At 39.4% G+C, this 23,082-nt stretch overlaps 1 protein-coding gene across 27 annotated transcripts in view; it reads left to right on the plus strand.

Moving 5' to 3' along the window:
* Positions 1 to 23,082, plus strand: part of MAGI1 (membrane associated guanylate kinase, WW and PDZ domain containing 1) — a 721,510-nt gene that overhangs the window by 405,346 nt on the left and 293,082 nt on the right. For all 27 annotated transcript variants that reach the window (XM_060202953.1, XM_060202959.1, XM_060202946.1 and 24 more), the window contains exon 2: positions 7,766 to 7,882. In XM_060202953.1, coding sequence (XP_060058936.1) covers positions 7,766 to 7,882 — 117 coding nt within the window. The remainder of the gene's footprint in view (positions 1 to 7,765; positions 7,883 to 23,082) is intronic.

Raw genomic sequence — 23,082 nt, forward strand, 5'->3', positions numbered from 1 at the left:
AACCTGGGACTTGGGAGCCTCAGGCATGAGAGTTGCTTTGCATAACAATCATGCCACCTACTCCTGCCCTAATTTTTTTTTGAAAAAATTTGTCTTGTCTTTATTTATTGAATAGAGACTGCCAGAAATAGAGAGGGAAGGTGTGGTAGGAGAGAGACAGAGAGACACCTGCAACACTGCCTCACCACTTGCAAAACTTTTTCCCTGCAGGTGGGGACCAGGGGCTCGAACCTGGGTCTTTGTGCATTGTAGCATGTGCACTCAACCAGATGCACCACCACCTGTGAAAGTGAGAGAGAGAGAGAGAGAGACAGAGACAGAGAGACACCTGCAACACTGTTTCACCACTCACAAAGCTTCCTCCTGGAGGTGGAGACCAGGGACTTGTACGCGGGTCCTTGTGCTTTGTAACATGTGCACTCAACCAGGTGCGCCACCACCCAGCCCCAGAAAACCTAGTTTCTTGACCATGAAGATTATTTCTCTAGACTGCCATTTTTCCCTAGGATTTGTACTGGAGGAGACTGAAATCAGACCAAGCAGATTCCTCTCATAATTCATCACCTTGAAAAGGGTGTTTGAGTGGGCAGAAAATTAGCCAATAGTAGGACCGGAGAAACCATACAACACATTTATGGAAAAGATCAATTCATGTTTAAATAATGACAAAGAAAATTTGCAGTGTAAATAAATGATAAAGGTATCATATCTACTATAAGGAACACTTTATCAGAACAATAAGATATCCCATTAGGAAAATGTACGTAGACTGTGAACAGGTACATTATGGAAGGGGAAACAGAAGTGTCAAAATATTTCAGTAGTCATCTGCAACTGAATTAGTATAACATTGAGATTTCAGATTTTGACTAGGAAGATTTTTAAAGGTGGAGTGTGCATAAAATGACTATTAGTGTGAAGACTCTTTGCTGGCATCTAGGAGCTCGGCTGGGTTTCTGATGGGTTACATCTAGTCCCAGAACTAATAAGAGTGGCTATACTGTCCTGGCAAAAGATATGGTTTATGGGAGTCAGGCGGTAGTGCAGCAGGTGGCGCAAAGTGCACAGACTGGATTAAGGATCTTGGTTTGAGCCCCTGGCTCCTCACCTGCAGAGGAGTCGCTTCACAGGTGGTAAAGCAAGTCTGCAGGTATCTTTCTCTCCTCCTCTCTGTCTTCACCTGCTCTCTCCATTTCTCTCTGCCCTATCCAACAACAATAATAACAACAATGATAAACAACATGAGCAACAAAAGGGAATAAATAAATAATATATATAGTTTATGTTTTTCTTCTTAAAGTCAGGAAATTTGGTTCATGCCAGACAGAGGCTGCTTAGGTGTCCAGCTCTCTATAAAATCTTTGCACCATGAGTATCTAAGGAACTCTGATGGGCATTGTTTTAAACATATGTTGCCATACTTACTACATGAGGAGTTAAGTGGGACTTGAAGAGGATTCTTGGAAATTTGCACCTGGTTTTCTTTGGAGTTTGAGGCTCCATGATTTTTTTCCTTTTGTGATAAATCTTTGCCATGAGTAGAACTATCTGCTGGTTTTTGAGAATCTTCCTAGTGAAGCATCACATTTGGCAGTGGCCTCAGGAACCTGTGATAGGCTAAGAAGAGTGAATGTTGGCCCTGGGGGGGCGGGGGGGACGACTAGGACCTCCCAAACTGTGGAAAGGTAAATTGGTACCTCCATTCTGAAGAATTAAATAATACTTGTTTGACAATTTAAAGATGTCTTTGTTGGGCAGGGGTAGATAGCATAATGGTTATGCAAAGAGACTCTCATGCCTGAGGCTCCAAAGTCTCAGGTCCAATCCTCTACATCACCATAAATCACAGCTGAGCAGTGCTCTGGTTTAAAAAAATGTCTTTGCCCATTTCTAGATTTAGATAGTTGAGATATGAATATTCATACATTTCTAAAGGGGGGTAACATTACAGTTACTAATTGCAGCATTGTTTTACTTTTAAAAGACAATAGAGAAAACTTATTGCCCTATGAGAGAGAAATATATTGGTTATGTTTTTAAAATGGAAGGTTGCAAGCACTTAAAAGAATGAACACTAACTAAAACGAGTTAACAATTTACTCATAGTAACATTTCTGTAAACTTATACAAGCAAGGGAAACAGCAAAACATGATTTAATATGAATGTATGTATGTATGTATGTATGTATGTATGTATGTATGTATGTATGTGTTTTGCCACCAAGGTTATCACTGGGGCTGGTTACCAGTACTATGAATCCATGGCTCCCAACAGCCATTTCTTTCTTTCTTTCTTTCTTTCTTTCTTTCTTTCTTTCTTTCTTTCTTTCTTTCTTCCTTTCTTTCTTCCTTCCTTCCTTCCTTCCTCTCTTTCTTTCTTTCTTTCTTTCTTTCTTTCTTTCTTTCTAATTTTTATCAGGTAGAACAAAGAGAAATTAAGAGAGGATGGGGAGATAGAGAGGGAGAGAAAGACAGACACCTGCAGACCTGCTCTTCACCAGTAGTGTAATACAACTCCTGCAAGTGGGGAGCGGGGGCTCGAATCCAGGTCCTTGAGCTTAACCAGGTGTGCCACCACCCAGCCCCTGATTTAAAAATTTTAAGACATAAAATTCCAGTTGTTTAGAATGAAAATATAATTCAATGGTAAATCCATGACAATATCCTTGCACCATTTCTCCAATTCAGATTACAAAACTGACTTAAAGTATACTCTGAATCATTCTCTAGGAAAAAGTTCCACATATTCCTGACCTATGTTCTCTTTTCCATTTGCAAAACAAATCTTGAATTTCAAAGAAAGTAATGATGCTATGACAGTCTCTTACAGTTTATTATTTTACTGGCTCATTGCCCTTGACAATTAGGATAAGATTTATAGACATGTACCTTGAATAATTGGCAATTAATTTGAGATTAGATGCCAAAAAAATACAGTATTTTTAATGTAATGTGAAGGTTGAAGCTTTTCACTTACAAATGTCACAGACCACAGAGTAAATGTTAACCGGCAGCATAGTTAACCTTTTGTATATCCGCTGTACAGAGGAGTTTTGGTTTGATGATCATAAACTTTAGCTAGCTTAGCTAGTTTTAATGTAAATCTCAAGTGTAAACCCAAAGTCCCTTTGTCTTAAGAATGTCATCCAGTCTGTATGCCTCTGCATACCACATGTGATCCATAAGAATATTTGAACTTAATATGTAGATGATTGGATAGGATGCTATGTATTGGATCTCCTTTCTTTCTTTCTTTCTTTCTTTCTTTCTTTCTTTCTTTCTTTCTTTCTTTTCCCCTCCATTGGAATTTAGAGCTAGGCAGTATGTATAATCATAGTTCAGAAGATATACTATCAGTGCCTTTAGTGCTATAATGGTGTTGGTCTCCTAAGTAGAATATAAAATCTAGAATGAAGACTTACAGTGAAGAGGTAGCAGAAAGATATTGTTTTCCTCTTGGTCAAATTCCAGAATGCTTTATACCTAGAGGGTAGCAGATATCACTACCAAATATCAACTGACTTCATTTTCTCAATTTACCATTTTGCTGGGAATATGTTAAGTATGCAGCCTCTATTTACTGAGCATTTTATATATGCCAGACCATTATGGAACAAGTAGGTTTTTATTCTTTACAGAAATTTTGGAAACATTAAAAGTTTATATTCTTTTTTTAATATTTATTTATTCCTTTTTGTTGTCCTTGGTGTTTTATTGTTGTAGTTACTGTTGATGTCGTTGTTGTTGAACAGGACAGAGAGAAATGGACAAAGGAGGGGAAGACAGAGAGGGGGAGAGAAAGATAGACACCTGCAGACCTGCTTCACCACCTGTGAAGCGACTCCCCTGCAGGTGGGGAGTCGGGGGGCTTGAACTGGGATCCTTAAGCCGGTCCTTGCACTTTGCGCCACCTGCGCTTAACCCGCTGCACCACCACCCAACTCCCAAAAGTTTATATTCTTAACGAATTTGAGAGACTAATTCTTTTTTTTTTATTTTTTTAATATTTATTTATTTCCTTTTGTTGCCCTTGTTGTTTTATTGTTGTAGTTATTATTGTTGATGTCATCATTGTTGGATAGGACAGAGAAATGGAGAGAGGAGGAAAAGATAGAGAGGGGGAGAGAAAGATAAGACACCTGCAGGCTGTGAAGCCACTCCCCTGCAGGTGGGGAGCCGGGGGCCGGGCCCTTGCATTTTGTGCTAATTCTTAAACCGAATTTGTCTAGGTCTCCTTTTTGTCTCAGGTTATTCTTAGTCAATAAACAACATTTCATATTTATGTATGATTTCTAAAAGTAATATCCATATTTGAACTGATCTATTCTTTCCTCACTTGCTCCAGTCACTGTCCACTATACAGTCTAATAACAAAAGATTTTGCTCTTTCATTAAGTTCTTTCTCTTTGCCAATCACTGTTCTAAGTTTACTTAATCCTCACAAAAATCTTATGATGGAATTGCTGTTATATTGGTGGTCTATTTTTACAGATAAGACATGTGAGGTTTAGAGATTTTGCAATGCACTTGGACTTAGTCAAATGTAACTTAACTTACAGTTAAGACCCAGGACTTAAATGAACTATGTTTGAACTATCCAGACTAACTCTTGCAGTTTAGCTCTCTGAAGAGAAACTGACAACTAATATTTAGAATAGGGTCTACCACATGGTTATTCTGTATTTATGTATAGCTTAAACTTTTGAACTAAATTTTATTGCAGGGTAATTTCTATACTATAAAATATACCATTGTGTGTATATGTATATATAATTCAATGACTTTGGTGTCTTTATTTGTCACATTAGCACTACCATAATCAAAACACTATATTGGCATCTTCTCCTCCTTCCCCTCCCCCCAAATTTCCTTTGTCGCTTTTCTCTTTTTAAACCCTGTTTTTATTTTGAAATCATTGCAGACTCACAGGAAGTTGTGAAAAATAGCACAGAGGTTCCTCATACCCTTCCCCCAGTTTCCCCCAGTTGTAACATCTTAGATAACAGTACAATAACAGAGCCAGGAAGTTGATTTTGGTACACACCCTAGATCTTATTCCCTTTGCCTCTTTGCAGTCTGTCTGCCTACCTTAACCCCTGGTAACCATTCAATTGCTTTGTGTTACTGTAAGTTAGTTTTGTATTTCTTAAAAAAAAAATGTATAGGTTACTGAAATGGTGTGGCATACTGTATTTTGTTTCCAATTTTTTTTTTCCCTTTTGCCTCTAAGGTTATCCCTGGGGCTGGGTGCCTGCACTATGAATCCACTGCTCCTGGAAGCCATCTTTTTTTTTTTTCTTCTATTGTTGTTGTTGCTGCTGCTGCTGTTATTGGATAGAACAGGGAGAAACTGGGGGGGGGGGGGGAGACAGAAAGGGGAAAGAGAAAGACACCTGCGGACCTGCTTCACCGCTTGTGAAGCGACCCCCCTGGAGGTGGGGAGCCCGGGTGCTGGAACCAGGATCCTTGTGCTTCGCACTATGTGTGCTTAATGCAGAGCACTACTGCCCAGCCCCCTCCAGATTTTTTTTTTCTCTCAGTACTGGGCACTTGAAATTTGTCAGTTCACTTTACGTGTTAGTAAATATAATACAGTTTTCTTGCCTGTTCACCTATTGATGGACATTTGGTTGTTTCTGCATGGAAATACTATTCAGTGAATAAATTTACTGTGAAAATTAATCTACAAATTTGCATGTGTGTGTATTTGTTTTCACTTCTCTCACATAAATGATTAGTGATGACTTAACTTTACAATGTACTGCCAGTTTTCCCTCAAGTGATTAAACCATTTTTACTCCCATAGAAGTATATGTTTTTATTTGCTCTGCAGTCTTGCTAACATAATGTTGTCAGTCTTTCTAATTCCTACTATTCTAGCAGGTATGTAGTAGGACCCTATTGTGATTTTAATTTGTTCTTTCTGATAGCTAGTGAAATTTACTCTTTTTACATATGTTGTTGACTAATTGTATTTTTTATTTTATGAATTGTTTATTCAAACTTTGTGCCCATTTGAGATGGGCATTACTGGGGTGGGTATTTCAAGAGATATCTGGTAAGCTGTTAGTACTTATTGAATGACTGAATTATTTAAGACTGACTTGGGGCCGGGTGGTGGTGCATCTGGTTGAGCGCACATGTTACAATGCACAAGGACCTGGGTTCGAGCCCCCAGTATCTACTTGCAGGGGGAAAACTTCACAAGTAGTGAAGCAGTGCTGCAGGTGTCTCTCTGTGTCTCCCCCTCTATTTCCCCCCTTCCATCTCGATTTCCAATAAATTTAAATATATAATTTAAAAAGACTGACTTTTGACCATTTAAAATGTTAGATGTAATTCAACAAAAATAAAATATGTTTGGCTGTTCTACAGTGATTGACTATGGCAGGAAGTCTTATTTTGAACATGTTATTAAAACCAATAGGATCCATCTAAACCATTATTGTCATTTTTTTTCATTTATTCTCTATGATCACGGATAATTGTCACCTGAAAAGGTAATTTTGTGACTCAAGTGGTTATCAGATTGCTCCTTTGTTTCTCTGAGACTAGAAATGCTCTTACCTAAGTTTTGTCTTGTCTAAAAATGAAAGGACAATCTTAGTTCTGTTATTTTTCACTGTCATTGAAGCATCTTTCTCCATTAAAAATGAATGTTAGCTAGCTATGGACCCTATAGGTTATAATTTATGTTTATGACAGTTTAAAAATGTAGTTGCTATCTCGTTGAAATAATTATTTTTGGCTCTTTTTTCTGTTTAGTGTAGAGAATTACAGTAAGTAAACACATAGATGTACTCAAATAACATTTAGACAGTCTGCACCTAGGTTGTTAACACAATAGAAAAAAACTTTTTTTTTTAGTCTAAGACATTCAGATGCTTCCTTTGTCATGTTTGAGGGTGGCATCTGCCACATTGGTATCTTGCTCTCTTGGTGTGTGTGTGTGTGTGTGTGTGTGTGTGTGTGTGTGTGTGTGTGTGTGTGTGTGTGTATGTGTGTGTGTGAAGTTGAACTGGAGTGATGAAGCCACAGTGACAACAACCTTCCCCCCAAAAGAGAAAACAATTTTCTGATCATTCTTTCCATGAATACCTGCTTTTGCCTTTTCTTCATACTGCACATACACACACTCACACCAGAGAATATGCAAATACTATTTCACATTTTTTCTTTATTTGTAAAACATGAAGAGCTAACTTGTGCAAAGTAGTTGTATGGATGAATTGTTTTGTTTAGATTCCTGCTAATAATGTCCAGGTAGTTTTAATAATTTGACTTACTGACTACTATAGAAAATGTTACAGTTAACAATACTAGAGATTTGGCAGGCATCTGTAGAGATATCCATAAGACAATATTCTACAACTGGATCTCTGGTCAAAGAACATTTTTAATTTCTCTACTATAGTTAGATTGTCCTCTTTAGGGTTTCAGTCATTTGCTGTCCCAGTTCTGGTGTCTGTAAGTGTTTGTGGCACAATTTTTTGCATGTAATAGCCTAGTTTAATTTTTTTGTTATTTTAGCCTACTAGTATTATATGAAATGGGACCCCCAAGTTAATGCTAGATGATAACTGTGTACTCTTTACTACATCCTTGCTTGCTTTTTCCCAACAGAGGGAAATCTAAAATAAGACCTCCTAATGAGTGAGGATGACTGAGTAACCTGTTTCCTGTCACTAGCCCACACAGCTCACAGGCTCTTCGACTCTGGAAAACCCTATTGTTGATGTCTGTCTGGTTTATATATCTTCTGCAGGAGGGAAGCTGACCAAGGACCTGCGACATTTTCTTAATCAACGGTTCCAGAAAGGTTCTCCTGATCATGAGCTCCAGCAGACCATAAGGGATAACCTTTATCGCCATGCTGTGCCTTGTAAGTAGCCAGTCTCGGGTGTCCTACTGTTAGGTGGGTGTATGAAAAGTGTGAGAAATCATAATTGACAGTGGGACATTCGGTGTCATTGGCTTTTGAATTCTTGCTCTGGTATTTAATGGCTTTTACTACTGGGGAAATTATCCTTTCTTTTCACATCAGTGAAATAGGCATCTCAACTGTATTAAATTCAAAGAACTGTTTTTGAAAAGTAAATGTGATGAAGCATTTTACAAAGCATTGGCATAGTGTAAGCCTTCAAAACTGATAGCTATTGTTTCTGTTACTGGAGCGGGCCAGGCCAGAGAGAGATTGACTCCTGTGGATATCAATATATCCTTAATACCCCCCTGCCCTCCACGAAAGGAATGTCTTCATTGTATTCTCTCTTCCTCCCCATACTTTCTTAAATTCCAGTCAACAAACTTACTAAATTCAGAAATGAGGATGTCATGTATACTTGTATTTAAAGAAATGGTTTTGAGCTGGAGAGCTATTTGCCATATGCTTTGCCATGTGTGTGACCCAGGTTCAAGGCCCAGCACCACATGGAATGTACTGTGATGATGGAAGAAGCTCCAATGTTACACCGTTTCTCCTCCTCTCTTGTCTCTCTCTCTGTCTGAATGGCAAAGTGGTCTGGAGCAGTGAAATTGCTTCTGTGTGATGCCCCACAGTTGGAAAAAAAAAAAAGTTTTTTATGGCTTAAAAAAAAAAAACTAAACTAAAACTGTAAAACCATCAAAATAGATGAAGGTTAAGAAGTCAAAACATAGGAGTTGGGCGGTAGCACAGCAGGTTAAGCGCAGGTGGTACAAAGTTCAAGGACCAGAATAAGGATACTGGTTCGAGCACCTGGCTTCCCACCTGCAGGGGAGTCGCTTCACAAGTGGTGAAGCAGGTCTGCAGGTGTCTATCTTTCTCACCCCATCTCTGTCTTCCCCTCCCCTCTCCATTTCTCTCTGTCCTATCCAACAATGATGACATCAATAACAACAACAACAACAATAACTACAACAATAAAACAACAAAGGCAACAAAAGGGAATAAATAAATTTTTTTAAAAATTTTAAAAAGAAGTCAAAACATAAAACACAGGGACTAGGAAATGTGATATATATACTGGTCTTAAGAGAAGGACTGGAAGGAAGTCTATGGGGTAGATAAAGTGGCAGCTTAGTTGAAGGATTACCATGTTCTATCAAACTATGTTTCCTATAGAAGTAACCATCAGGTAAGAATCCTGAGAAAATGTATAATTATTTAATTTCATTGAAAATTGGAAGAATGACTCTGATTTCATTACTTGAAAAATTTCTTTACTCCACTCTAGTATTACCCATTCCTTCAATGGTTGAAATACTTTTTTTTGGTGGGGGGGGGGGGGGATGAAATTCTTAACCAGTAAAAGAAAGGAGGAATACTTTGAAGTCAAGGGTGCCTATGTGTTGCTGTTATTTGTTTGCTGGTTTTCTTGTGAGAAATAATATTTTGCAAACAAATTTCTGGAGTGCTAATTTTTTAGGGTTCTAATGCAAAACAATAAATGGAACCTATCCAAGACAATCCAGGTCTTAGACTGTAACCCTAGACTGGAACATTTAGAAATCAGGCTCTAGAGTAGCCCTTGTCCTCCATTTTACTTATTGATAAAACTTCAACTCTAAGAAGGAAAGAGTTTGACTGCAAGTAATGTGGTAGTGCCTTAAGGTTGCCTCTTTCTGCTGAGCTACAAAACTGTATTTGCCAGCAAAAATGTGATCATATATTAACGTGAATCTCTAGTCCTTAGTTAGCTTAGCCTTTTGTCATTGCAATTTAAAACTTTAATCTTACATTAATAATAATTCCTCACACCTAATTTAATAGAAATTCCTAAGGCTAATATCATGAATGAGACAGTGACTGTAATTCTATTTTTTACAGATTAAAAAAAATGATGGTGGTAGTCGGGCGGTAGCACAGAGGGTTAAGCACAGGTGGCACCAAGCACAAGGACCGGTGTAAGGATCCCAGTTTAAGCCCAGCTCCCCTCCTGCAGGGGAGTCGCTTCACAAACCGTGAAGCAGGTCTGCAGGTGTCTGTCTGTTTCTCCCCCCCTCTGTCTTCCCCTCCTCTCTCCATTTCTCTTTGTCCTATTCAACAACGACGACATCAATAACAACAACAATAACTACAACAACAATAAAAAATAAACAAGGGCAACAAAAGGGAATAAATAAATATAAAAAATCTTTAAAAAAATTATGGCATCAAAGTAAGCCACTAAAAAGTGTGAAAAGTGGCCAGGACTCAGTGCTCCTGAGTCTACATTGTATGCCTCTCATATGGTCTCCAGTTTTACTCTAAGTATAGTTCTTAAAGGTTGAATTTTTAAAAATATTTTCTAAAATATTTATTTCCTTTTTGTTACCCTTGTTTTTGTTATTGTAGTTGTTATTGATGTCGTCATTGTTGGATAGGACAGATAAATGGAGAGAGAAGGAAAAGACAGACAGGGGGAGAGAAAGACACCTACAGACCTGCTTCACTGCCTGTGAAGCAACTCCCCTGCAGGTGGGGAGCTGGGGGCTTGAACTGGAAGCCTCACGCCAGTCCTTGCGCTTTGTGCCATGTACGCTTAACCCACTGTGCTACCACCCGACTCCCACAGAAGTTGGAATTTTTAATACTCATTTTACAGGTGAGGAAACAAAGTCACACCAACCCATTAGTAATCTATACTAGAAGTTCTATATCTTCTGTACTTTTTTATTTTTAATTTTACATCAGAATACTGCTCAATGCTGGCTTATGGTGGGGCTGAGGATTGAACCTGGGACTTCAGAGCCTCAGGCTTGAAAGGCTTTTGCAGAACCATTATGCTGTCTCCTCAGCCCATCTTCTGGACTCTTAAGCCATCTAAGGTTGTTCCTGTCACCAGGCTGTAGTTGCCTTTGAAGTTCTAGTATAGTGGGTTACATGCAATTTTGCAGAATTCAGTAATTGCAGAATCACGATTGTTCTCTGTATAATTTTTTCCCTACTTAGATTCCAATTTAAGAAATGTTGGATAAAGCAATGAGCACACTATTGCTTGACGCATCTCTGTGTTACTATGGTTACATTTTGCATGCTTTCCCATTTTTTCCCCACTGATATATTAGACCTGACTATGAGCTAAGTGGTTTGATTTTTAAGCTTACCACTGTATAGAAATTGGAGCAGAAATGACCTCAGCCTCTATAAAACAATTGAAAACCATATTTTGTGTTTGCTTTTGTAGAGTACTTGGTGTTAATGGTTCATTTCTATGAAATCAGTAAATTAGGAATTCGAAAGTATAAATAATATTTTACTTTACATTTCCTTCATGAAATGGGGAGGAAATTCAGAAGAGGTCTGTTTCCATGTCTGGCACAGAGTGTATACCTTATAACATAAGCAGACCAGGGTGACTATAACAGGTTTGGATTATTGTGACCATATTTACTGTTTATTTTTTATTCTTTAGCTCATGTGAGTGGTAAAACAGAACTCTCCACCAATCTGTTGTGCTAGTGGATTAGGAAGTCCTTGAATTAGAGACCGGATCCTCCTGAGTATGTTGTAACTGTACCATAGGGAAACATCATCTTGTAATCTGTATTTTCTAGAACGTCCTGCTATTAGATATTGTCAGTGACTTCAGGATTTTAAGAGGGATGACCTCATGAACACAGATGCTTGATACTTGGGGTAGTCTTCTTTTCCTGTTTGTCTTAGGAGCCTTGGGTGTCATTAGAAATGAAGGAATGAGGGAGCTAAGCAGTGGCATACCTGGTAGAGCACACACATTACCATGCATGAGAACACGGATTTAAAGCCCTGATTAATACCTTTGGAGGGTGAGTGGATGGGGGGAGCTTCACAAGTGGTTGAGCAGTACTGCTGGTCTCTCTCTTTGCTTCTTTCTGTCCCTATCAAGAAGGGAAGAAAGAAAAAAAGAAAGTGAGGAAGGAAGGAAGGAAGGATAGAAGGAAGAAAGGAGAAAAAAAGAAAAGGAAATTACTGCCAGGAGTGGTGAGTTCATTATGCAGTCATTGAGCCCCTATGATAACCCTGGTGGAAACAAACACAGAAAGAAAGAAAGAAAGAAAGAAAGAAAGAAAGAAAGAAAGAAAGAAAGAAAGAAAGGAAGGAAGAAAGGAGAAGAGAAGAGAAGAGAAGGAAAAGAAAATTACTACCAGGAGTAGTGGGTTCATCACACAGTCACTGAGCCCCTATGATAACCCTGGTGGAAACAAACACAGAAAGAAAGAAAAGAAAGAGAGGAAGGAAGGAAAGGAGGGAGGGAGGGAGGAAGGAAGGAAGGAAGAAAGAAAGAAAAAAGAAAAGAAAATTACTGCCAGGAGTGGTGGGTTCATCATGCAGTCACTGAATCCCTATGATAACCCTGGTGGAAACAAACAAACACAGGAATAAAGAAAGAGAGAGAGAGAGAGAGAGAAAGAAAGGAAGAAAGGAAGGAAGGAAGGAAATGACTGCCAGGAGTGGTGGATTCATCATGCAGTCACTGAGCCCCTATGATAACCCTGTTATAAACAAACAAACAAACACAGAAAGAAAGAAAGAAAGAAAGAAAGAAAGAGAAAAAGAAAGGAAGGAAGGGAGAAAGAGAGAAAGAGAGAGAGGGAAGGAGGAAGGAAGGAAAGAAGGAAGGGAGGGAACTGGGTGGTATGCGCAGTGGGTTAAGCACACATGACTTAAAGAGCAAGGACCAGCGTTAAGGATTCCAGCCACTGGCTCCCCACCTGCGGGGGCGGGGGGGTGCTTCAAAAGCGGTGAAACAGGTCTGCAGGTGTCTCTCTTTCTACCCTCCTCTCTGTCTTCCACTCCCCTCTCAATTTCTCTCTGTCCTATCCAACAACAATGACAGCAGTAACAGCAATAACAACAAGGGCAACAAAAGAGAAAAAATAGCCTCTAGGAGCAGTCAATTCATAGTGCAGGCACTGAGCCCCAGAAATAACCCTGGAGGCAAAAAAAAAAAAAAGAAAGGAAGGAAGGGAAAGAAAAAAAGGGAGGAAGGGAAGGAAAAGGAAAGAATGGAGAAGGTTAAAGGAAAGAACAGAAAAGGAGTAAGGATAAAATAATAAAATAGCAGACATGCACCAGATTTGCATGTCTGAGGCCCCAGAGGTCTCAGATTCAGCCTTGGAACCACTATATGCTAGAACTGAACACTGCTCTGGTCGGTCTCTCTCTCTCTCTCTCTGTCTCTCTCTCTCTCTCTCAAATAAAGAAGTCCCTTTACTCTCAAGTCCTTTTATGGTAGTATAATAGAGCCTTTAAGTGTATCGTGATGGTTTCTACCACTTCTGATGCATTTTATTTTAATTTCTTGACAATGATGCTGCAGGTCATAGCAACCCTATTTTACAGGTAAGATGACAAAACAACAAATGTAACTTCTGCTAAGTCTTACCCCTCCTAAATGCCACATTACTCACTTCTCATTCAGTGCTATTTTTAACAGCTTTATTGAGATATAACTCACATACCATTCAATTTCCCCATTTAAGTGTTCATCCACTGCTATTTTTTGCTGCAGTTATTATTCTTCTTCACTCCCCTTTTATTTTGTCTTTATTCAAAAACTCTCATTATTTCCACAGTAAGAAAAAAGGTCGTTGTGGATAGATTTTAATTATATTTACCATTGAATATCACTACTAAATACAAAAAAAAAATCTGTGAAAGGAAAGAGAACTAGATGTGGAATGAGTCAGAGGTCCTAGTGTGAAGTTGGAGAGCTGTTCTGCAGCTGGATGGCCTGGTGCAATTCCTGTAACGACCCCCAGCCTCATTTACCCTCCTGAAAAGTGGAAATGGTAATACTTGTCTGAAGCATCATCTCATCTGATACAGATGGCAACACTAAGAGTTGGCTCACTAAAGGAGACAGAGAATAGTACATAAATTGTACAGGGTTACACAGTTTCTAAATAACAAGGACAGGGCTGAACCAGTTCTTTCTCTGTAATTCCCAAGTTCCATATGATTAATGATGTATGATTGAAATAGTATAACATGGAGGATTGAACTTAGCAGAGAGTGAAAGGAAAAGGTTGCTCGTTGCTGAATTTCATGGTTTTAATTATGTGTCTTCTTTTTTATTTTATTTTTTTAATTTATAAAAAGGAAACATTGACTAAACCATAGGATAAGAGGGGTGCAACTTCGCACAATTCCAACCACCAGAACTCTGTATCCCATCCCACCCCGTGATAGCTTTCCTATTCTTTAACCCTCTGGAAGTATGGACCCAAGGTCACTGTGGGATTTAGAAGGTGGAGGATCTGGCTTCTGTAATTGCTTCCCCGCTGAACATGGGCGTTGACTGGTCGATCCATACTCCCAGTCTGCCTCTCTCTTTCCCTAGTAGGATGGGGCTCTGGGGAAGCAGAGCTCCAGGGCAAATTGGTGGGGTTGTCTGTCTAGGCAAGTCCGGTTGGCATCATGCTAGCATCTGGAACTTGGTGGCTGAAAAGAGAGTTAACATACAAAGCCAAACAAATTGTTGAACCACATGCCTTCCTTCTGATTTTCAAGTAATTCACTGAAATGTACAGCATCATTTAGTTAATAATAATTCAATTTTAAAATTCATTATAGGATTATCTTGAAATAAAAAGGTCCGTATTTTTTTTAATTTTTGTTTTCTTCCTTTTTCTCTTTCTTTATTAGGTAGAAACAGCCAGAAATTGAGAGGGAAGGGAGTGATAGAGAGGGAGAAGGACAGAGACACCTGCGGCACTGTTTCACCACCTGTGAAGCTTCCCCGCTCCAGGTGGGGACCAGGGGCTCAAACTTGGGTCCTTGGGCACTGTAACATGCACTCAACAAGGTGCACTACCATCCGGCCCTTGTCTTTTTAAAATATACATTTATTTGTGGTGAAGGGAAGTTAGAGAGAAAGATAGAGGTAGATAAGATAGATAGACAGAGAGGCAGGCAGGCAGACAGACAGACAGATAGATAGAAAGAGAGAGATTGAGACCAGAGCATAGTCACTCTGGCACATGAAATACCAGGGATTAAGCTAGGAACCTCATGCTTGAGAATCCACAGATTTATCAACTGAGCCAACCCCTGTATCATTAAGCAGGTTTGTTTTATTTTTTAGTAGACTCTTTAGCATATTCTTAGAAAACCGTAATTATTTCGTTTTTAAGTGTATCCTATTTATGATCGTATATATTTTGAAATTAACTTCATTTGCAAACCTTTAAACATCTTCTTTTTTTTAAGCTAAGTCCGTTCACTTAGGAAGTTTTCTATTATTTCCCTCATTTCTCTGTATTTGTCCCCATCCTCCTCCATACATCTTCCCAATTTGTAGAGTAGTCTTAGAGCAGTTGCTTTGAAGTCTTCATCAGGTTTATATAGCACTTTTAAATTTGCAGTTTTCTTCAAACTTTAACTAGAGCACTGCTAGGCTCAGGTTTATAGTGGTGCTGGGTATTGAACCTGGGATCTCAAGGCCTTAGACATGAAAGTCTTTTTTCATAACCATTATGATGTCTCTCCAGCCCTAAAACTATCTTTGTTTATTTATTTATTTTTTGTGTGATATCTGGCTAATTATTTAATGCTAGTGGAATACACACACGAAAAGGGGAAAGGAGAGAGGGAGGGAGGGAAGGAGAGAAAGAGAGAGAGAGAGAGAGAGAGAGAATCATTCTTGTAAATATGATTACAGAGAAATAGCTCAGGACCTTATATATGCAAAGCCTGTGTTCTACCAATGAGCCACCTTCCTAGCCATGGAAGCTACATTTAGATAAATAAATCTGAAACGCATGTGGGCATCATCACTGTTGTTCATTTTTCTCTTTGCTCATCATTGTTTGGGTATCTATAAAATTCTGTCATACATAAACCCCTTCAGTGCTTTAGTCATAAAATTTTTTAAAATATTTATTTAGTTATTTATTCACTTTTGTTGCCCTTGTTTTTTTATTGTTGTAGTTATTATTGTTGTTATTATTGATGTCGTCGTGTTGGATAGGAGAGAAATGGAGAGAGGAGGGGAAGACAGAGAAGAGGAGAGAAAAATAGACACCTGCAGACTTGCTTTACCGCCTGTGAAGTGACTCCCCTGTAGGTGGGGAGCCGGGGGCTCGAACCAGAATCTTTACACTGGTCCTTGAGCTTTGCACCACATGTGCTTAACCCGCTGCACTACCACCTGACTCCCTAGTCATACAAATTTTATCCACTGCACAAATACATTGGTTATCTTCTTCTGACTGTGTGCATATCATTTCCTTTTGTTCTCCTGCCTTTCCTTTCCATTGGAAAATTTCTCAACTTTCTTTTAAGCTTTCAGCAAGATTCCATTTTCTCTAAAATGGCCTCATCACATCATCACTTTCAGAGTCACTCTTCTGACACCCTTCTAAGCACACACCATGCATTCAGTGCATGCTACAAATCTGTTTTTCCCATTAAAATCTAACTCTTCTGAGGTCAGGGGCTGAATCTATCTCATTCACCAGCCCACCTCTAGCTCAGTATCTGTATCGGAGGATAAATATTTGTTGAATAGATTAAGAGATAAATGAAGTTGCTCTTTGTTTTCTGTACACCCTCCCCCAATCCTTACATAGCATTAGGAAGAAGCAGCAGAGCTGCTTTTGCCATAAAGCTTTCAGAATGAAAGGCATCTCTGAGACTTGAGTTCTGAGATGACTGATAAAGACTCCACTGTTTACTTGGTTTGTAATCCAAACCCAGAGGGGAAAAAAAGTCAAGGTTTCCTGTGAGCTTGGAGGTGGAATGCCCATTCACTGCTCCTTCTAATTGCAGTCTAGATATCACTATGTCTCCTGCATCAATAGCCTTCCTGCTTTATGACTTCTTGTCCTACCTGATGTGACAACATCTGAGATTCTTGCTTTGGAATGGCCGCCTTTCCCATGAAGATAAATGCATTACCTGACAGGGCTTGTCATTTACTATATAGCTGCTGTCAAAACGAGATACAACTCATCCACTAGTGCAAGCTGTCTGGAATGCTGAACAACACCCTCTCTACACTTCTTCCCTCTCTAGACTCAGTTTTACAGAACTCATCTTTCTTTGCAAGCAAAGGTCATTGGAAAGAGGAAGAATCATTCAGTTTTGTTCCTAGCTTAACACTTTGTGGATCAAGGCCCTCCTTGGTATTGAAATTATTTGTCACCTGTGCAAGAGGCATTGCTCATTGATTTATAAGTGTTTACAGAAGGATTGAATGTGCTTGATCTGGAAGACAAGTTAAATTTGATACAGTAAATTTGATGGGTGATGGTATTTATAGGTGATAGGTCTTTACTTGTAGAAGTGTAATGTTCAATAGGTATTTTATTATCTTATTATTTTATTATAAAAGCAGTTGCATTTGATAATTTTGAATGTAACTATGGTGTCAGGAATGTAAGTTAACTTTGATATTATTAGAACCTACTGGTTACTCTTAAAAGCAGCAGTTTAGGGGGCTGGGCAGTAGCACAGCAGGTTAAGTGCACACGGTGTGAAGTGCATGGACAGGCATAGGGATCCCAGTTTGAGCCCCTGCCTCCCCACCTGCAGGAGAAGTCGCTTCACAGGCGGTGAAGCAGGTCAGCAGGTGTCTGTCTTTCTCTTCCCCTCTCTGTCTTCCACTTCTCTCTTGATTTCTCTTTATCCTATCCAACAACGACAGCAATAACAACAGCAATAATAACAGCAATAATGATAAGCAACAAGGGCATCAAAAAGGGAAAAAACGGCCTCTAGGAGCAGTGGATTCGTACTGCAGGCACTGAGTCCCAGCAGTAACCCTGGAGGGGAAAAAAAAAAAAGCAGCAGCTTATTCCACTGTTCACCTAGAGTCCATTTTTCAATTAGAACTAATGATAGGAACTATACCAATTTCTCAACAAGATGTCATGCAGGATAAAGAATTGAGTATTGGATTATTGCTTCTCTCCCAACCTTGTCCCCAGATAGTGTTTGACACAAGTGGGATGCTTCAAGTCGTGTTTGGTGAATTAGAGAGTTCAAGCACTCCTAGTACCAATCAGAGAAGTCTCTGAAAACTTTCTTTTGTTCTCTAGCCTATGAAAGTGATTTCTAAAATGAAAGGATTTTTTTAACCTAGGTTGTTGAAGTAACAACAGCAATAATAGTACTGTTCCAGGTTTCAGAGTCTTGATGTGAAACTGGCATTCTGCTATTATTCTGCTATTATACATGTACATTTATATCTGTAAGGTTCTGGTCTCACCCAGGAGACATACACTATCAAGGATCCCAACTCAAAACTCATTGCTTTCTTAAACCCAGTCTTGTTACTATTCAGTCACATATATGTGTACCTTACAAAGCAGTTAATATTGTCTTCATCTCTTCTCCATCAGTCCTCAACTCTTTCTCTCCTTTACCTTACACTCATCAATACAGTATTTTTCTGTGTACACCTGGCTAGTCTGTTGGTCTGGGGACTCTTCCATCCCATGCGCAGAGTAGACCTCTCTTACTATCTAACCCTAACCTTTTCATCTTTCTCCACCAAAGCTTAATTGTTCCACAGTGGTTTTTCTATTGAGTTGTTCTGAAGGAAGCATTGGATCAACCTTCTCGTGGTGCATCCCGTGAGTACCCATTCACTGGGGAAACTGACGATCCTTCCTAGCCGACTGAATCTACATGGATCCCAGTCACTTTCAAAGCCAGCAACAAGCAGCTCCTGACAGCTTTCAACCTGACGCTGTTGACTGGCTATGGAAGAAGGGCAAACGCTAGAAGAAGAAGAAGAAGAAGAAGAAGAAGAAGAAGAAGAAGAGGAGGAGGAGGAGGAGGAGGAGGAGGAGGAGGAGGAGGAGGAGGAGGAGGAGGAGGAGGAGGAAGAGGAAGAGGAAGAAGAAGAAGAAGAAGAAGAAGAAGAAGAAGAAGAAGAAGAAGAAGAAGAAGAAGAAGGAAGCCAGAATCAGAGCAAAGAAATATCTAGCTCGACTTATGCTTAAGAGTTCTCCATCCTACAGATGATTCTATTGAGCCCCTGAATATTGTGATATTCTAGCAACAAACCAGATTCACCAATATGGATGAACTCCTCCTATGCCTTTGATTTGTTTTTGTACTTTCTGTAGTGCTTTCAACACAAAACTGTTTGTATCAAGGGAATCCTGCCCTCTGCTTGCTCTCTCACTTCTCATTTATAGTTTCTTATCCCATGAAGTTTTGGGAATTATTACCATTTATGTTTCCAAAAATAATGCAATAGTCTAAGGAGCTTTGTGCCAAATTAAAAATCATAGAATTTGAGGGGGGGGGAATGTTCAGATTTCATTTGGAATTAGACTCTGGGCTCAGTTAAGTATAAATAAATTTTTCATTCATATGAATATCTGAAGATGACTTTAAAGGCTATGAGAGAAGTTGGAAATTGTTATTCTAAACTATCATTCATTTAAGAATTTCAGAGTCTCTGTAACCCACCTGATAAAAGTCAGAAGCACACTACACTTGTGACAACTTAAAACAGAACACAAATTCTCATTTCTACAGCCTTGACTGTAGCATGGGATCTTTACTTCATCCTTCCTACCAAGTAGAGACTTCAGCTACAATGTACTGGGGAGAATGACAAGTTTCTTACTTGGCAGTTTTGTTGACTTGAGATCTGTCACATAGATTCTCTGCAACTTCATTTTCTCATTCACACCATTGATGTTTTTGAGTCAGAAGTATATATGCACATAATGGTGAGTAAAACACTTCATAAATCGATTGTTAAAGGTCCCCTGTTTAGATGTTTCTTCTTTTTTTTTTCTATATTTACTTTTCCTTCTTCTAAAATGACTTTCAAACCAAGCATTCCTTTCTTTCATTTTCCCCCCAAATTTTCATCTTCTTTGGATCTTACATAATTCTCATCTACATTTTTTTTATTTATAAAAAGGAAACACTAACAAAACCATAGGATAAGAGGGGTACAACTGCACACAATTCCCACTACCAGAATTCCATATCCCATCCTCTCCCCTTCTTCTTCTTCTAGCGTTTGCCCTTCTTCCGTAGCCAGTCAACAGCATCAGGTTGAGCCTGATGTAAAGTTTCGAGACCTCCTTTGAATCTGGAGAGGTGGCAGTCGTTGACTATGTGGGTCATAGTCTGTCTGTAGCCGCAGGGGCAGTTCGGGTCGTCTCTGGCTCCCCAGCGATGGAACATAGCGGTGTACTGGCCATGGCCTGTTCGATAGCGATTGAGGAGAGCCCAGTCATAACGTGATAGCTTTCCTATTCTTTAACCCTATTCTTTTGGATTATGGTCCAAGGCCATTGTGGGATGCAGAAGGTGAAAGGTCTGGCTTCTGTAATTGCTTCCCCACTGAACATGGGCATTGACAAGTCGATCCATACTCCCAGCCTGCCTCTTTCTTTCCCTAGTGGGGCGGGGTTCTGGGGAATCAGAACTCCAGGACACATTGGTGGGGCTGTCTATCCAGGTATATGTTTTGCCCTAATTTATGGATATGAACATATGCCCTATCTCATAGGACCTGGTCTATATCTAGGTTTTGGGACTTTGTTAGAAAGTGAACCACCTGGAATGGAATTAGAGAATCCTATGAAAGGAAAGGTCCTGCCCAAGTAATGAGGCTGAAGGGTTGACATTCCATGCCTAACATCTCTGGACATAGTCTGAAGTGACGCATACCAAGGTGGTACTTGTTGTGTTGGCTCATCTACATTTTTTTCCCTTGATTTATATGATTCTTCTTGGAGGGAGAAAAGTAATTTAAAATAAAACATTTTCCAACATCTTGCTGAGTAACAACTTAATACTAGATACTAGGCAAGAACATAGTGAAGATTAGTAGTAATTGGTTGATTTAGCCAATAATATACATGCTTAAAACAGCACATTCTCTGCATATTCCCAGCATCAGCTAATTCCCCAATGTTCTTTTTCTTTGTGTTTCTTATTATGTGTTGTTATCCCTAATTGCAACTGTGTATTTGCTGAGTAGATAGGGATAGTGAGGGAAAGGGGGGGGGTGACAATAAACTCAAAAGTTCTTAATGCCAAACTTGATTTATATGTGTCTGTTAATAGACTCATACAAACATGGTTTGACTGATGTTCTTTATTCTAAGATTCTCAAGGGTGGAGAAAAAGGAAATGTCTTAGGAGTTTAGATTTAAGTTTAATTAGAGCTGGTGTAATTGATTAACTTCTTATGAAAGCTTGCTAGACCATGTCTTTCTCCTTCAGAACATTTATCATTGTGTGCTTGCTATATGTAACAGGTCACATGCTATCTTTTTCTCTTTTAGCCCCCTTTTTAAAATATATTTATTTTATTTATTTATTTCCTTTGTTGCCCTTGTTGTTTTTTTATTGTTGTAGTTATTATTGTTGTTGTCATTGTTGGATAGGACAGAGAGAAATGGAGAGAGGAGGGGAAGACAGAGAGGGGGAGAGAAAGACAGACACCTGCAGACCTGCTTCACCGCCTGTGAAGCGACTCCCCTGCAGGTGGGGAGCCGGGGCTCGAACCGGGATCCTTATGCCGGTCCTTGTGCTTTGCGCCACCTGCGCTTAACCCGCTACGCTACAGCCCGACTCCCAGCCCCTTTTTTTTTTATTCATTTATTTATTTATTTTTATTGCCACCAGGGTTATCATTGGGGCTTAGTGCTGGCACTATGAATCCACTGCTCCTGGTGGCCATTTTTCTTCCTCCCTTCTTTCCTTCCTTCCTTCCTTGATTCCTACCTTCCTACCTTCCTTCTTTCTAATATTTGATAGGACAGAGAGAATTAAGAGAGGACAGGGAGACAGAGAGGGAGAGAAAAACACTTGTAGACCTGCTTCACCACTGGTGAAGCGGACCCCTGCAGGTGAGGAGCATGGGCTTGACCCCAGATCCTTGCTCTTGGTAATATGTGTGCTTAACCGGGGACGCCATTGCCTGCCCCCTTCTCTAACCCCTCGTATGTATCAAGTTATCATTCCTGTATTATGAGTGCACTAAATGAGGTATGGAAAATTTAGACAAACTGCTTGTCCAAGGATGCACAGTTCAGTAAAGATGAAAACCAGAAATCAGATTCAAATCCAATCCTAACTTTCTCCCAGAATGTAAACTCTTTGTTTTTTGTTTCTTCCCCCCCCCCTTCCCAAGGTGCAGTCAGATGGAGACCATTAAAAACATGTACTGAATAGAGTCTTCTCTTAATAACATATGGATTAGTTCCTAGCACAGTGTAGGATACTAATATATCTACTTGGCAACCATGTTAATTTATTTAATTGCTTTATAATTTTAGCTTTTTCATCAAGATCTCTTGCAATTAGAATGTAATTTCCACTGTGATTTATGCATGGACAAGGAAACTTTCACAGTATCCTTATTGTCTATTAGTTATGTTAAGAAAAGTTTTTTTTAAAAAAAAAAAAACAGTGTTTTATACTGCTAAGGATGAGTTAACTCACAAGCACAAAGTAAAATGCATTTTAAAAGCAATTTCACTATATCAAATAAGCCCCATGAAATTATGTATAAATACTATCTCCAATTCCTTCAGTAGGCTTTTTTTTTCCTTTCTGTACAATAGGGTTCATGAGGATACTTTGCCAGTTATCCTTGGGTTGCTTACATAAAGTCCATATGGAATGATCTCTCCAAAGTGGTTGGCTTATATTTAAACAAGAAAAGGTCACTTGTATTCTTTCAGCCATAATATTAACTATGAATATGGTGGAGTTCGTAAGCACCCAATTGCCGGGATAGCCTGAGGGTGCTTCTTCCCGAGCAAGTGCTCTCTGTGTTGGAGAGAACTCAACTGGAGCCAACCTAGGCTACTGTGTAGGACAGGGATCAGGAACTCGTGCTGAGCTAGCGTTGCAGGAGATAAACTCTGGAACTCTCGGAGCCAGAAGGCAATCCCCAGTATGTTAAAACAGAAGAGCAGCTGTATATATGCTAGCCAAGTAGGGTGGAAACAGGATGTGACGTAAGTAGAGAGGGTGGAGCGAAAAGACTAGGAGAGGGAGCGAGCAGAAAGACATCTTGAACTAGTGGGGATTAAACCAATGCCCTGCAGGCAGGGCAGTTCCTAGGTAACTGGTTATGTAAATAGACCGCAGGGATAAAAGGGGGGAAGCTGGCGTACTGCCCAACACCCAATGTCATGTTTCTTGTT

Source organism: Erinaceus europaeus, chromosome 12 (assembly GCF_950295315.1).
Source record: "Erinaceus europaeus chromosome 12, mEriEur2.1, whole genome shotgun sequence".
Lineage (NCBI taxonomy): Eukaryota > Metazoa > Chordata > Mammalia > Eulipotyphla > Erinaceidae > Erinaceus > Erinaceus europaeus.